The sequence below is a fragment of the Lepidochelys kempii genome, chromosome 28, assembly GCF_965140265.1.
Source record: "Lepidochelys kempii isolate rLepKem1 chromosome 28, rLepKem1.hap2, whole genome shotgun sequence".
NCBI classification, from domain to species: Eukaryota; Metazoa; Chordata; order Testudines; family Cheloniidae; genus Lepidochelys; species Lepidochelys kempii.
Genome location: NC_133283.1, coordinates 2,248,648 through 2,261,863, shown reverse-complemented (window position 1 = coordinate 2,261,863; position 13,216 = coordinate 2,248,648). Strand labels below are relative to the sequence as shown.

The following is a 13,216-nucleotide window of genomic DNA, read 5'->3' as shown; positions in this document are numbered from 1 at the left end:
GATAGGGCTCAGTGCCCCAGACTTCAGCCCCATGCACTGGGACTTCAACTTTCTGCCCTGGGCCCCGGCGAGTCTAATGCTGGCCTTCCTTGGCAACCCTGCTGAAACCTGCTTGTGGCCCCACAGAGGTCCCCAGTCCCCTGGTTGAGAACCAGTGCCTTACACCTTGAATCACAGCAACATTCAGGTTACTGCCAGTCCCAAAGGACGAGGCACTTAAAGTCAATTGAATCTTAGATCTCAAGATTAGTAGCCAATCCTGTAATAACCTGTATTATTTATTTAAAAGGAAACAAGAGTTGTTTACAAAGTTAAAGCAGGTAATAAAAAAGATGCAGATGAGTTAAATTTCAAAAGGTAATAGAAGCTTCTATAATAGGCAAGATCTATGTATTCTTTAGGACTAACCCAGGCTAAGCAGCTGGGGATCTCTTGCTTATGTCTCGAAACTTTGCCCCCCAGAGTCCAAGCAGCATACAGATAATCCGTTCCTTCAGTCTGGGGTTTTTTAATCCCCTTCCTGCCATGTGCTCTGAGCTGCAAACTCAGCTAATGGAAAGTCAAGAGCACAACAACAGTCTTTTGCCTTCTTTAACATCCCGGAATAGTCTGTCTGGTGTTGATGGACCTTTCCTGCCAGGCAGGGTGTAATGCATTTTGTTGCCAATCAGCACTTCACATAGGTAAAGTCTCTCTCCTGTCTGGTGATTTACAGAGCCACAGAGGCTCACAATGCAGCGAGTCAGATATTAACCCAGGCAGCAACTCACAAACATTCAATAAAGTCTAAAAACATTCTTATAATTCTCAAACCAGTTTTAACAATACTAACACAGGTGAGCCAGACTGATTCCAGCTCTGTGTTTGTCCATGTTCAATTAAGACATGGGGGCTTTTGCAAGAGCTAACACCCCATCTGCCAGTGTCACAGGCAGGATGGGCAGGGATGGTGCCTCTGTTTGCCAGAAGCTGGGAATGGGCGACAGGGAATGGATCACTTGATGATTATCTGTTCTGTTCATTCCCTCTGAAGCACCTGGCATTGGCCACTGAGCTAGATGGACCATTGGTCTGATGCAGTGGGCCGTTCTTATGTTCACAGTCTGTATCAGTTTCAGAGTAGCAGCCGTGTTAGTCTGTATTCGCAAAAAGAAAAGGAGTATTAGTGGCACCTTAGAGACTAACCAATTTATTTGAGCATAAGCTTTCGTGAGCTACAGCTCACTTCATCGGATGCATTCCTGTCTGTATCGGGAGTATCTACTCATTTGGACTTACTGGGGAGCCACAGAAAGAGATACGATGTGCTGAGGCAAGAAGGCCCAGTCTCAGAGCCCCCTTGACAAAAGCTAAAACTAGGCCCAGCCCATGAAAGGGGGCACTCCCAGGAGAGACTGTATAAAGGCTGGAGCATCAAACAACTTTATAAACCTAAGACAGCTGCCTTGGGGAAAATGACAAGGAGAATCCCACAAAGTGACAACTTTGATTCTGCTCTTCTCTGGCCTTTGGTTCATAGAATCACAGAACTGGAAGGGACCTCGAGATGTTATCTAGTCCAGTGCCCTGCACTCAAGGCAGGACTAAGTATTATCTAGACCATCCCTGACAGGTGTTTGTCCCGCCTGCTCTTAAAAATACCCAATGATGGAGATTCCACAACCTCCCTAGGAAATTTATTCCAGTGCCTAACCACTGACAGGAAGTTTTTCCTAAAGTCCAACCTAAACTGTCGTTGCTGTAATTTAAGCCCATTCCTTCTTGTCCTGTTCTCAGAGGTTAAGAAGAACAATTTTTCTCCCTCCTCTTTGTAACAACCTTTTATGTACTTGAAAACTGTGATCATGTCCCCTCTCGGTTTTCTCTTCTCCAGACTAAAGAAACCCAGTTTTCTCAGTCTTCCCTCATAGGTCATGTTTTCTAGACCTTTAACTATTTTTGTTGCTCTTCTCTGGACTTTTGCCAATTTGTCCACATCTTTTCTGAAATATGGCACCCAGAACTGGACACAATACTCCAGCTGAGGCTTAATCAGCACAGAGTAGAGTGGAAGAATTACTTCTCATGTCTTGCTTACAATACTCCTGCTAGTACATCCCAGAATGATGTTTGCTTTTTTTGCAACAGCGTTACACTGTTGACTTATATTTAGCTTGTGATGCACTATGACCTCCACAGTACTCCTTCCTAGGCAGTCATTTCCCGTTTTGTATGTGTGCAACTGATTGTTCCTTCCTAAGTGGAGTACTTTGCATTTGTCCATATTGAATTTCATCCTGTTGACTTCAGACCATTTCTCCAGTTTGTCCAGATCATTTTAAATTTTAATCCTATCCTCCAAAACCCTTGCAACCCCTCCCAGCTTGGTATCATCCACAAACTTGATAAGTGTAACAGAGAGACTCTGTTACTGGGAGGATTTCACCCTGTCTCAGAGGGTTACACCCCGTGGGAGAGGGCTAGGTCTGTATTGGAATAAGGTCACTGTGCTTCACAGTGTGACTGAACCTCCTCCCAATCCCTCTCTGCGCAAATGCTCCCTGAGAAGGAAGGCAGGGACTAGAGAGGGTTCTTACACCAAACCCATTGACTGGCTGATGATGAAGGGCGCCTCTGGGCGGGAGAGAGGCTACATTGAGGGTCACAGCAAACCTCTGAGGCAAACCCTAACCGCCTGGAAGCGCAGGACCCCCCGAGGCAAAGCCAGTGCTCTGCCTCGACAGGCACAGTGAAAGGAAATTAAACTGTTTTCTACAGCAGCATGGCTCAAGGGCATTGGCCAGTCTGGACTATATTGTCTTCTTTGCTTCTCTGTCCTAATCTAAGGAATTTCCAATGCTGTGTTTCAGTTGACAAATAAACCCTGCTATGTTTTAAAAGTCTGCCCAGTGTCACAGCAAAAACTTGCTGAGGTGCATTGAAGCATGAATGAGGAACAGTCTCTGAACAGGAGTGTAGTTCAGCTTGAGCTGCTGGCAGAGCTCACAGGTTGAAATAGGAGTGTTGAAGCCAGAGGCTTGTTAGGATATAGATATTCAGGCCTGTCTGTAAAGGCCTGTACTCTAAGAATGTAGGTGTATTCTTATCACTTGGCTAGTTATAGAGGTATAAAAGAAAGAATCAAAATCATGGTCTGCCGGTGTAAGGGCCTTCTCTTACTGTGACAGTCTGAGGCCCTGTTCTTAGGCTAAGGCCTTTGGCTAAGCAGCAGAGGCAGCCATAAGCTGGGAAGCCAACGGTCACATCCCCACATTCCAAACTAGTCACATTGAAATAAGGTGCTATTGGGCTGTTAGGAATACAGTCCTGTCCTGATAATGCCTATCGCCTCCAGAGAAAGGGAAGTGCCTAGAAGATTTAAAAGGAAACTTGGTTTGATAGCATCCTGTCTGGCAAGAACTCACTTATCAATAGCTGGGATGTGAAATCCTCATTTCTGTGTTTGTTCTATCACTGTAGTCCCCATTTCCCTATTGTTTGTCTGTATCATCTCTGTCTAGTTCTGTGATTGATTCTGTCTGCTCTATAATTAATTTTGCTGGGTGTAAACTAATTAAGGTGGTGGGATATAATTGGTTACATAGTCATGTTACAATATCTTAGGATTGCTTAGTTAAATTTCAGGAAAATGATTGGTTAAGGTATAGCTAAGCAGAATTCAAGTTTTACTGTATAGTCTGCAGTCAATCAGGAAGTGTGCGTGTGGGGGGGGGGGGGAAATTGGAATCATAGAATCATAGACTATCAGGGTTGGAAGGGACCTCAGGAGGTGTCTAGTTCAACCCCCTGCTCAAAGCAGGACCAATCCCTAACTAAATCATCCCAGCCAGGGTTTTGTCAAGCTGGGCCTTAAAAACCGCTAAGGACGGAGATTTCACCACCTCCCGAGGTAACCCATTCCAGTGCTTCACCACCCTCCTAGTGAAATAGTTTTTCCTAATATCCAACCTAAACCTCCCCCACTTCAACTTGAGACCATTACTCCTTGTTCTGTCATCTGCTACCACTGAGAACAGTCTAGATCCATCCTCTTTGGGACCCCCTTTCAGGTAGTTCAAAACAGCTATCAAATCCCCCCTCATTCTACTAAACTGGGAGGAGTGGTAGATACGCTGGAGGGGAGGGATAGGATACAGAAGGACCTAGACAAATTGGAGGATTGGGCCAAAAGAAATCTGATGAGGTTCAATAAGGATAAGTGCAGGGTCCTGCACTTAGGACGGAAGAATCCAATGCACCGCTACAGACTAGGGGCCGAATGGCTAGGCAGCAGTTCTGCGGAAAAGGACCTAGGGGTGACAGTGGATGAGAAGCTGGATATGAGTCAGCAGTGTGCCCTTGTTGCCAAGAAGGCCAATGGCATTTTGGGATGTATAAGTAGGGGCATAGCGAGCAGATCGAGGGACGTGATCGTCCCCCTCTATTCGACATTGGTGAGGCCTCATCTGGAGTACTGTGTCCAGTTTTGGGCCCCACACTACACGAAGGATGTGGATAAATTGGAGAGAGTCCAGTGAAGGGCAACAAAAATGATTAGGGGTCTAGAACACATGACTTATGAGGAGAGGCTGAGGGAGCTGGGATTGTTTAGTCTGCAGAAGAGAAGAATGAGGGGGGATTTGATAGCTGCTTTCAACTACCTGAAAGGGGTTTCCAAAGAGGATGGCTCTAGACTGTTCTCAATGGTAGCAGATGACAGGACAAGGAGTAATGGTCTCAAGTTGCAGTGGGGGAGGTTTAGATTGGATATTAGGAAAAAAATTTTCACTATGAGGGTGGTGAAACACTGGAATGTGTTACCTAGGGAGGTGGTAGAATCTCCTTCCTTAGAGGTTTTTAAGGTCAGGCTTGACAAAGCCCTGGCTGGGATGATTTAACTGGGAATTGGTCCTGCTTCGAGCAGGGGGTTGGACTAGATGACCTTCTGGGGTCCCTTCCAACCCTGATATTCTATGATTCTATGATTCTTCTCTTCCGCAGACTAAACAATCCTAGTTCTCTCAGCCTCTCCTCATAAGTCATGTGTTCCAGTCCCCTAATCATTTTTGTTGCCCTCCGCTGGACTCTTTCCAATTTTTCCACATCCTTCTTGTAGTGTGGGGCCCAAAACTGGACACAGTACTCCAGATGACGCCTCACCAATGTCGAATAGAGGGGAACAATCACGTCCCTCGATCTGCTCGCTATGCCCCTACTTATACATCCCAAAATGCCATTGGCCTTCTTGGCAACAAGGGCACACTGTTGACTCATATCCAGCTTCTCGTCCACTGTAACCCTTAGGTCCTTTTCTGCAGAACTGCTGCCTAGCCATTCGGTCCCTAGTCTGTAGCGGTGCATGGGATTCTTCCGTCCTAAGTGCAGGACTCTGCACTTGTCCTTGTTGAACCTCCTCAGATTTCTTTTGGCCCAATCCCCTCCAGATCATTAATGAAGATATTGAACAAAACCGGCCCGAGGACCGACCGTTGGGGCACTCCGCTTGACACCGGCTGCCAACTAGACATGGAGCCATTGATCACTACCCATTGAGCCTGACAATCTAGCCAACTTTCTGTCCACCTTATAGTCCATGTTTGGCTAAGGGCAGGAATGGGAACAGGGACACAGCTATAAGGCTTTGTGGTGTCAGAGCTGGGAAGGGCGACACTAAGGAAGGAAACTGGAATCATGCTTGCTGGAAGTTCACCCCAATAAACATCGAATTGTTTGCACCTTTGGACTTCGGGTATTATTGCTCTCTGTTCATGCAGGAAGGATCAGGGAAGTAAGTGAGTGAAGGAATAAGCCCCTTAAAAAGGCTCAGGCCTGGTCTATGCTGGGGGAAGCTAAATCGGTCTGAGTTACACACCTTCAGCTATGAAAATAGCATAGCTGAAGTCAATGTACTTAGAGCTACTTACCACAGTGTCTTCGCTGCGGTAAGTCAACTGCTGCCACTCCCCCATTGACTCTGCCTACACTTCTCATGCCGGTGGAGTACCGGAGTCAACTGGAGAACATTTGGTGTTTGATTTATTGTGTCTTCACGACATGCGATAAATCGACCCCCGCTGGATTGGTCGCTCCAGAGGTAAGTGTAGACATGCCCTCAGTCTCAGGTGTTCAAGCTACATGGTCTATCCTTATGGAAGAGTGGGACCCCTTGGGGGTCTAGTGCACTCAAGGGGCACCTCCCAAGGACTGTTTAAAGGCCAGGATATTGCACAGATCCTACGGATCCATGACAGTGGGCCAGAGGTTAAGCTTTATGGGGAAAAGATATAAAAGAAGAAAAACATCTAAATGCGTATTTACCATTACCCCCTCAACAGTTCTCTTGGGAATCCCTGATCGGTTCCAAAGTGTATTAAAACCTTTCTTAAAGGGTTACCTCTTGGTTATCAGGTCATGTCAGTTTGTAGCCCAAAAAGACACCCCTCAGTCAGCTCAAACACAGCTGTTTCTCCCCAAAAAGTCAGTCTGTCTCTTCAGTCTCCTGAAAGAGGTTAAATCCGTCACTGCCCCTTTCTGCATAGGGCAAAGCTTCAAAAGCTGGAGATCTGCATAACTAACCTTGAGATGGGGTATTCATCACGCCTTAGTGACACCAGCTTGAACAGAAGCCCATCCCAGTATCATCTGACCCATCTCAGCATCATAGTCTGTGAAGTATTCATGCTTTCAAGGACCAGCTCAAATATAGAGATAGCAGTCTTAGCTAGGGCCAGTGTTTGCTGACAATGAAAACAGAGTAATTGACAAACATGAGCAATACATAATCCTTTACAGCATGAAAGTGCATTTGGGGGAGGCAGCAGGAGCCAGCTGTATGGAGGAAGGGGGGCCCAGACACTGGGCATAGAGAGCCTAGAGCAAGCTGTGTGCTGGGGAGGTGGGGCATGAACCAGATATGTGCAGGGGAGATGAGCAGGGGAGAAGTGCTGTGGACACAACCAAGAGGAGGTGTGAGTGCCATCCGCTCCACAGTATGATTAGGGAGCCAGGCATCCCACTGCGAAGTGCCCCGCCTGCCCAGGGGAAACTTCACTGTGGTTTTGCTGAGCCTAGACTTGTATGAGGATGGAAGAAATTGGCAGCAAGTCTCAACAGCAGCCAGCCCGCAGCCTCTGCCCTCTGCCCCGGGGGGTGGGAGTCAGGTGTCTCCAGGCAGAAATCTGGGGGGTTGTGACCTTGCATGCCCCCACCCTCTGTTCAGCAATTCTGGAGAGGAAGGGTGATTCCAGAAATGAAGAGTAATGTCAGGGAAAAAAATGCAGTAATAGCAGTAATTTCCAGAAAACACTGGCCCTAGTCATAAATAAAGTACAATAGTCTCAAGATGTATGCTTGTGTTCATCAGATCTGTCACTCTGCCTTCACATAGTTCACTCTGCTGGTAGGTTCTACCCCTTCCCCCATTCTGTGTCTGCCTTTTCTATTTAGATGGTAAATTCTTCCTGGAATGGGCCATCTACTATTCTGGGTTTGTACTGTGCCAAGCACAACCGACTGTTAAGTTGGTCCTTAGGCACTAAGGTAATGAATATGATTTATAATAATAATAAATTTGTGAGTCTCTAAGGTGCCACAAGTCCTCGTTTTCTTTTTGCGGATACATACTAACACGGCTGCTGCTCTGAAACCAATAATTCTCCTGACACTTTGAGCCAAGGAAGATGGCCTTAAAATGAGGCCAAGGAAGATGGCCTTACTTAAAAATGAGTTCGGGTTAAAACCATGAAATATTCCTTGTGACGAGTATCCCACAAGTTCCACTAACCTCCCTTGTTTTCTTTGCTTTGAGCAGGTTTTCCAGTTTCCAAACCTGATCAGATCTCGCAGCTGGAAGAAGGAGGGAAAGACCCATGGGTCCCAGGCCTCCACTGCTCTGAGAAAGAAGTGCTGCTGAGAGCTGCGTGCACAGGTGAGGAATTGGTTAAATCAACTCAAAAACTGTCTGTGAATACAGGAAACATTTGGGATGCACTACAAAGACCTTGTGAGCTCTCCAAGTTCAGGATTGTTCCCTGCAGATGTGGAATCATTAGGCAGATGTCACTCATGGCTTCCCACCTACCCTGACTGACAACTGGCAGCAGGTCCCTCCCCAGTCTCGCTTTCCCATGAGAGTTCTGGTGAGATGCGGACCCAGAACTGATCCCTTCCTCTCTCTCCTATGTGGAAGGGTTTGGGGAAAATCCTCTCCTCATAGGTTTGATCTCTCCCGCACATATTTTGGTTTGTTCATCCCTTTTCCCATTCTTCTCTCTGAGATTTCCTTCTGTCCAGTGCAGGGAGTGATCTGTGTCTGGATTCTCTCTGTCTCCCATCAGGCATTGGGATGGTGATTGAGAACGAGGAGACACCCCAGCAGGAAGATGCTGAGGAAGTAGAATCCCATGGAATGTTATCAGGAAGATCCAAAGGGAATGATTCCTGGAATTGTGCACACCAAGAAAAAGCAAAAGCCTGTGAGAGTCAGCAAAGGCCAGAGGAAAACTTCAGTAGCCACTCAGATCTTGTTACACGCAAGAGAATCAACTTGGAAGAGACATGCTACACATGCCATGAGTGCGGGAAAAGCTTTGATGGGAGTTCTGCTCTTATGAAACATCAGAGAATCCACACAGGAGAGAGACCCTACACATGCGCTGAGTGTGGTAAAAGCTTTAGTTGGCCCTCACACCTTATCACACATCAGAGAATCCACACCGGAGAGAAACCCTACACGTGCTCTGAGTGCGGGAAAAGCTTCTCTCAGAGCTCGAACCTTTTCACACATCAGAGAATGCACACAGGAGATACACCCTACATGTGCTCTCAGTGTGGGAAAAGCTTTAGTTGTCACTCGCACCTTAGCATACATCGTAGAATCCACACAGGAGAGAAACCCTACATGTGCTCTGCGTGCGGGAAAAGCTTCAAGCAGAGCTCAAGGCTTATCGCACATCAGAGAATCCACACTGGAGAGATGCCCTACACATGCTCTGAGTGTGGGAAAAGCTTCAATCAGAGCTCAAGGCTTATCGCACATCAGAGAATCCACAGTGGAGAGAGACCCTATACATGCTCTGAGTGCGGGAAAAGCTTCAATCGGCGCTCAAGGCTTATCACACATCAGAGAATCCACAGTGGAGAGAGACCCTACACATGCTCTGAGTGTGGGAAAAGCTTCAATCAGAGCTCAAACCTTGTCTCACATCAGAGAATCCACAGTGGAGAGAGGCCTTACACATGCTCTGAGTGTGGGAAAAGCTTCAATCAGAGCTCAAACCTTATCATACATCAGAGAATCCACACAGGAGATACACCCTACGTGTGCTCTGAGTGTGGGAAAAGTTTTAGTTGTTATGCACACCTTAGCATACATCGTAGAATCCACACAGGAGAGAAACCCTACACGTGTTCTGAGTGCGGGAAAAGCTTCAGGCAGAGCTCTACCCTTAGCACACATCAGAGAATCCATACTGGAGAGATGCCCTACACATGCTCTGAGTGCGGGAAAAGCTTCAATCGAAGCTCTGCCCTGATCACACATCAGAGAATCCACACGGGTGAGAAACCTTATGGATGCTCTGAGTGTGGGAAACGCTTTAATCGGAGCTCACACCTTATCACACATAGGACAATTCACACAGGTGAGAAACCTTATGGGTGCTCTGAGTGTGGGAAATGCTTCAATTGGAGCTCACACCTTATCAGACATAGGCAAGTCCACTCAGGAGAGAGGCTCTACACATGCTCTGAGTGTGGGAAAAGCTTCAATCAGAGCTCAAGCCTTATTAAACATCAGAAACACCACATGGGAGAGAACTGTAATAAATGCCTTGACTAAGGCCGGCCAAATTTTTTTTTTTAATTCACATTTGTTAATTCCCATATAGTGATCTTTCTGCCATCTTCACCGTGGTCTCTCAGCTCCCCCAGATGAGTTGCCTGCTTCTGCCTTTTGCAGCTCACCCTTCTTTGGGGTCAGTCCTGTGATCTTTTCTATCAACTCCTTTCCATTTGAGACATAAGAGTGTGTGTCCCTCCTGCCAGCAATGTTCATCAGCTCCAGATGGGGGAGAGAGGTTTGATCCCAACAAGCTACACTGCGGCAAAAAACTACCTGTGCCCTACATCCACTAGGACTGTACATGGCGTTTTGGCAGCTCAAGTGAGTGATCTTGGTGTAAAAAGACAATTATAGTTGTACTGCAGATGCAGCCCTTGTGCAGTGGTTGGCACTAGCTTTCCCCTTGACCTGACCTAAACTCCATCACTTTTCCTTGTCTAAACAAACCCTGAGCATCACGGTTCTACTGTTCCCCCATTTCAAAGCAAACATCAAGTTTCCCCTTCAGGAACAAATTCTTTCATTCCCAGTTGCTCTGATGTTGCTTCAGGTTGTGTTGGAGAGCAGATATTTTTACCACCATTTTCCTCACTTAAAATATATTGAACTATAACAAAGAGCAGGAACAGGGCAGGGATAGGGAAAACTGTCATTTCACCCTCTGTAACAACAGAAGAAGATAGGATAAGGCAGAGGGATTCCCTTATTCACCATCCCAATCCCCCTGTTGTTCAGTTGGTTCGGTCAATATTTTTTCTAAAGGGCTGGGTAGAGGATTCCCTTGTAAATAAGCAAAATACCCATGCATTTGGCTCCCAAAGCAGTTGTGACCCAGGCCCTGGAGGAGGTCGCTGCTGAAGATATCTCCTTTCTAATCAGATGCATGATGCCTATTTGGGAAATGCAATCCCTAGCTAGGTAGAGATGGGGAAAATGGAAGTGACATTTCTGTTCAGCTCTCCCCTGGGAAATGCTGCAAATGTGTAGAAAATGAAATCCATGTGGAATGTGATAGAGCTGCAGAAAGAGACCTGTTTTTAATAGATACCTGACATTTGGTGTCTTACAGGGATTCTAAGCCACACCTGAATTTAGTCCCCAATTTAAACCTGTGCCACCAGATTAAAGAAATAAAAGGGCATATTTGGGGGAGTTATACCTCACTATCAGTACTGATATGTTGTGTGGTTGGTGAAGAATTCTACAACAGAGAAGTGTAAAATTATTCCAAGTAAGGTCAATGATTTGACAAGAACTCAGGTAGAAATTGCAGGTACGCATGGTTGATTTTCACCCCAGAAATGGAAGCTATGGTGACCTGTGGCCCAGGTAAACTAGTTTTAGAACGCTGCTCCCTAGTTAAGTACTATTGATCATGGTCCTAAAGGATGCCATGATTAAATTGGTAACAATGTCCTTTACCATTTGGATCCAAAGGTTCATGAAGCACATAGAGAAACAGCTGATTCCTTCAGAGCCATTCCATGCCTATGGGTCCCAGTCTGGCTGCCTTGTTGGACAAGAAGCACTTCCATGCTGCGCAAATGATGGTAGCCAATGAGGGAATGTATCAGATTCCAAGTTCAGACTGCAGGATACATGAATGCTGAGTCCTGACTGTTAGGATATAGGTATGCAGGCCTCCCCGTAAAGGCTTATACTTTAAGACTTTAGGTATATGTTTATAATTTAGCTAGTTATAGAGGTATAAAAGAATCAAAATCACTGTCTGCCTGTGTAAGGGCCTTCTCTCACTGTAACAGACTGAGGCCCTGTTCTTAAGCTAAGGCCTTTGGCTGAGCACTAGAGGCAGCCATAAGCTGGGAAGCATATGGTCACATCCTCACATTCCAAACTAGTCACATTGAAATAAGGTGGTATTGGGCAGTTAGGAATACAGTCCTGTCCTTGATAATGCCGATCACCACCAGATAAAGATGGTTAACGAAAACTTAGTTTTATAGCATCCTGTCTGGCAAGAAATCACTTCTCAATGGTTGTGGTTGTGAAACCCTCATTTCTCTATTGTTTTATCTTTATGGCCCCCAGTTTTCTATTGTTAATCTGTCTGGTTCTCTAATTGTTTCTGTCTGCTGTCCAACTAATTTTGGTAGGTATAAATTAATTAAGGTAGTCGGATTATAAATGGTTTGAGAATTATGTTACATGTTAGGATTGGTTAGGTAAATTTCAGTAAAATGATTGGTTAAGGTATAGCTGAGAATATTACTTTATAAATTAGGGGCAAACAGGAAGTAAGTTGGGATTCAAAAATAAGGAAAAAGGAACTTGTATTTAAGCTTGCTGGAAGTTCACCCCAATAAACTTTGAATTGTTTGCACCTTCAGACTTTGGGTATTGTTGCTCTCTGTTTATGCGAGAAGGACCAGAGAAGTGAGAGGGTGAAGGAATAAGCCCTCTAACATCTTGGTGCCATGACTCGGATGCATCGCATCGGAGAGGTGAGTGGCAGCCTGTAAGTCCCCATCCCCAATAATCCATTCAGCTGCTTGGAGGGGGTATGTCGAACTCTCGTGTTGGTAGTTGCTGGTTCTGGCAAGCTGGGGTAATGGATTTTTTGAACAAATGGATAAGGAACAATCAGGGCCCATACCAGGTGCAGGGGTACAGCTGGGATGAGTTTGAAAAGGAGATAGGGGATGTCAAGGTTCCTCCCCCACTCTGAACTCTAGGGTACAGATGTGGGGACCTGCATGAAAAACCTCCTAAGCTTATCTTTACCAGCTTAGGTCAAAACTTCCCCAAGGTACAAAATATTCCACCCGTTGTCCTTGGACTGGCCGCTACCACCACCAAACTAATACTGGTTACTGGGGAAGAGCTGTTTGGACGCGTCCTTCCCCCCCAAATACTTCCCAAAACCTTGCACCCCACTTCCTGGACAAGGTTTGGTAAAAAGCCTCACCAATTTGCCTAGGTGACTACAGACCCAGACCCTTGGATCTTAAGAACAATGAACAATCCTCCCAACACTTGCACCCCCCCTTTCCTGGGAAATGTTGGATAAAAAGCCTCACCAATTTGCATAGGTGACCACAGACCCAAACCCTTGGATCGGAGAACAATGAAAAAGCATTCAGTTTTTTACAAGAAGACTTTTAATAAAAAATAGAAGTAAATAGAAATAAAGAAATCCCCCCTGTAAAATCAGGATGGTAGATATCTTACAGGGTAATTAGATTCAAAAACATAGAGAACCCCTCTAGGCAAAACCTTAAGTTACAAAAAAGATACACGGACAGAAATAGTTATTCTATTCAGCACAATTCTTTTCTCAGCCATTTAAAGAAATCATAATCTAACACATACCTAGCTAGATTACTTACTAAAAGTTCTAAGACTCCATTCCTGGTCTATCCCCGGCAAAGACCCAGC

General features: G+C 45.7%; 1 protein-coding gene across 1 annotated transcript in view; it reads left to right on the top strand.

The window, feature by feature from the left end:
• LOC140904225 (uncharacterized) overlaps positions 1–12,161 on the top strand; it is a 53,443-nt gene extending 41,282 nt beyond the window's left edge. The window contains exons 2-3 of the mRNA XM_073326656.1: positions 7,790–7,906; positions 8,316–12,161. Coding sequence (XP_073182757.1) covers positions 7,790–7,906; positions 8,316–9,817 — 1,619 coding nt within the window. The 3' untranslated portion in view covers positions 9,818–12,161. The remainder of the gene's footprint in view (positions 1–7,789; positions 7,907–8,315) is intronic.
• The last annotated feature ends 1,055 nt before the right edge of the window (positions 12,162–13,216 follow it).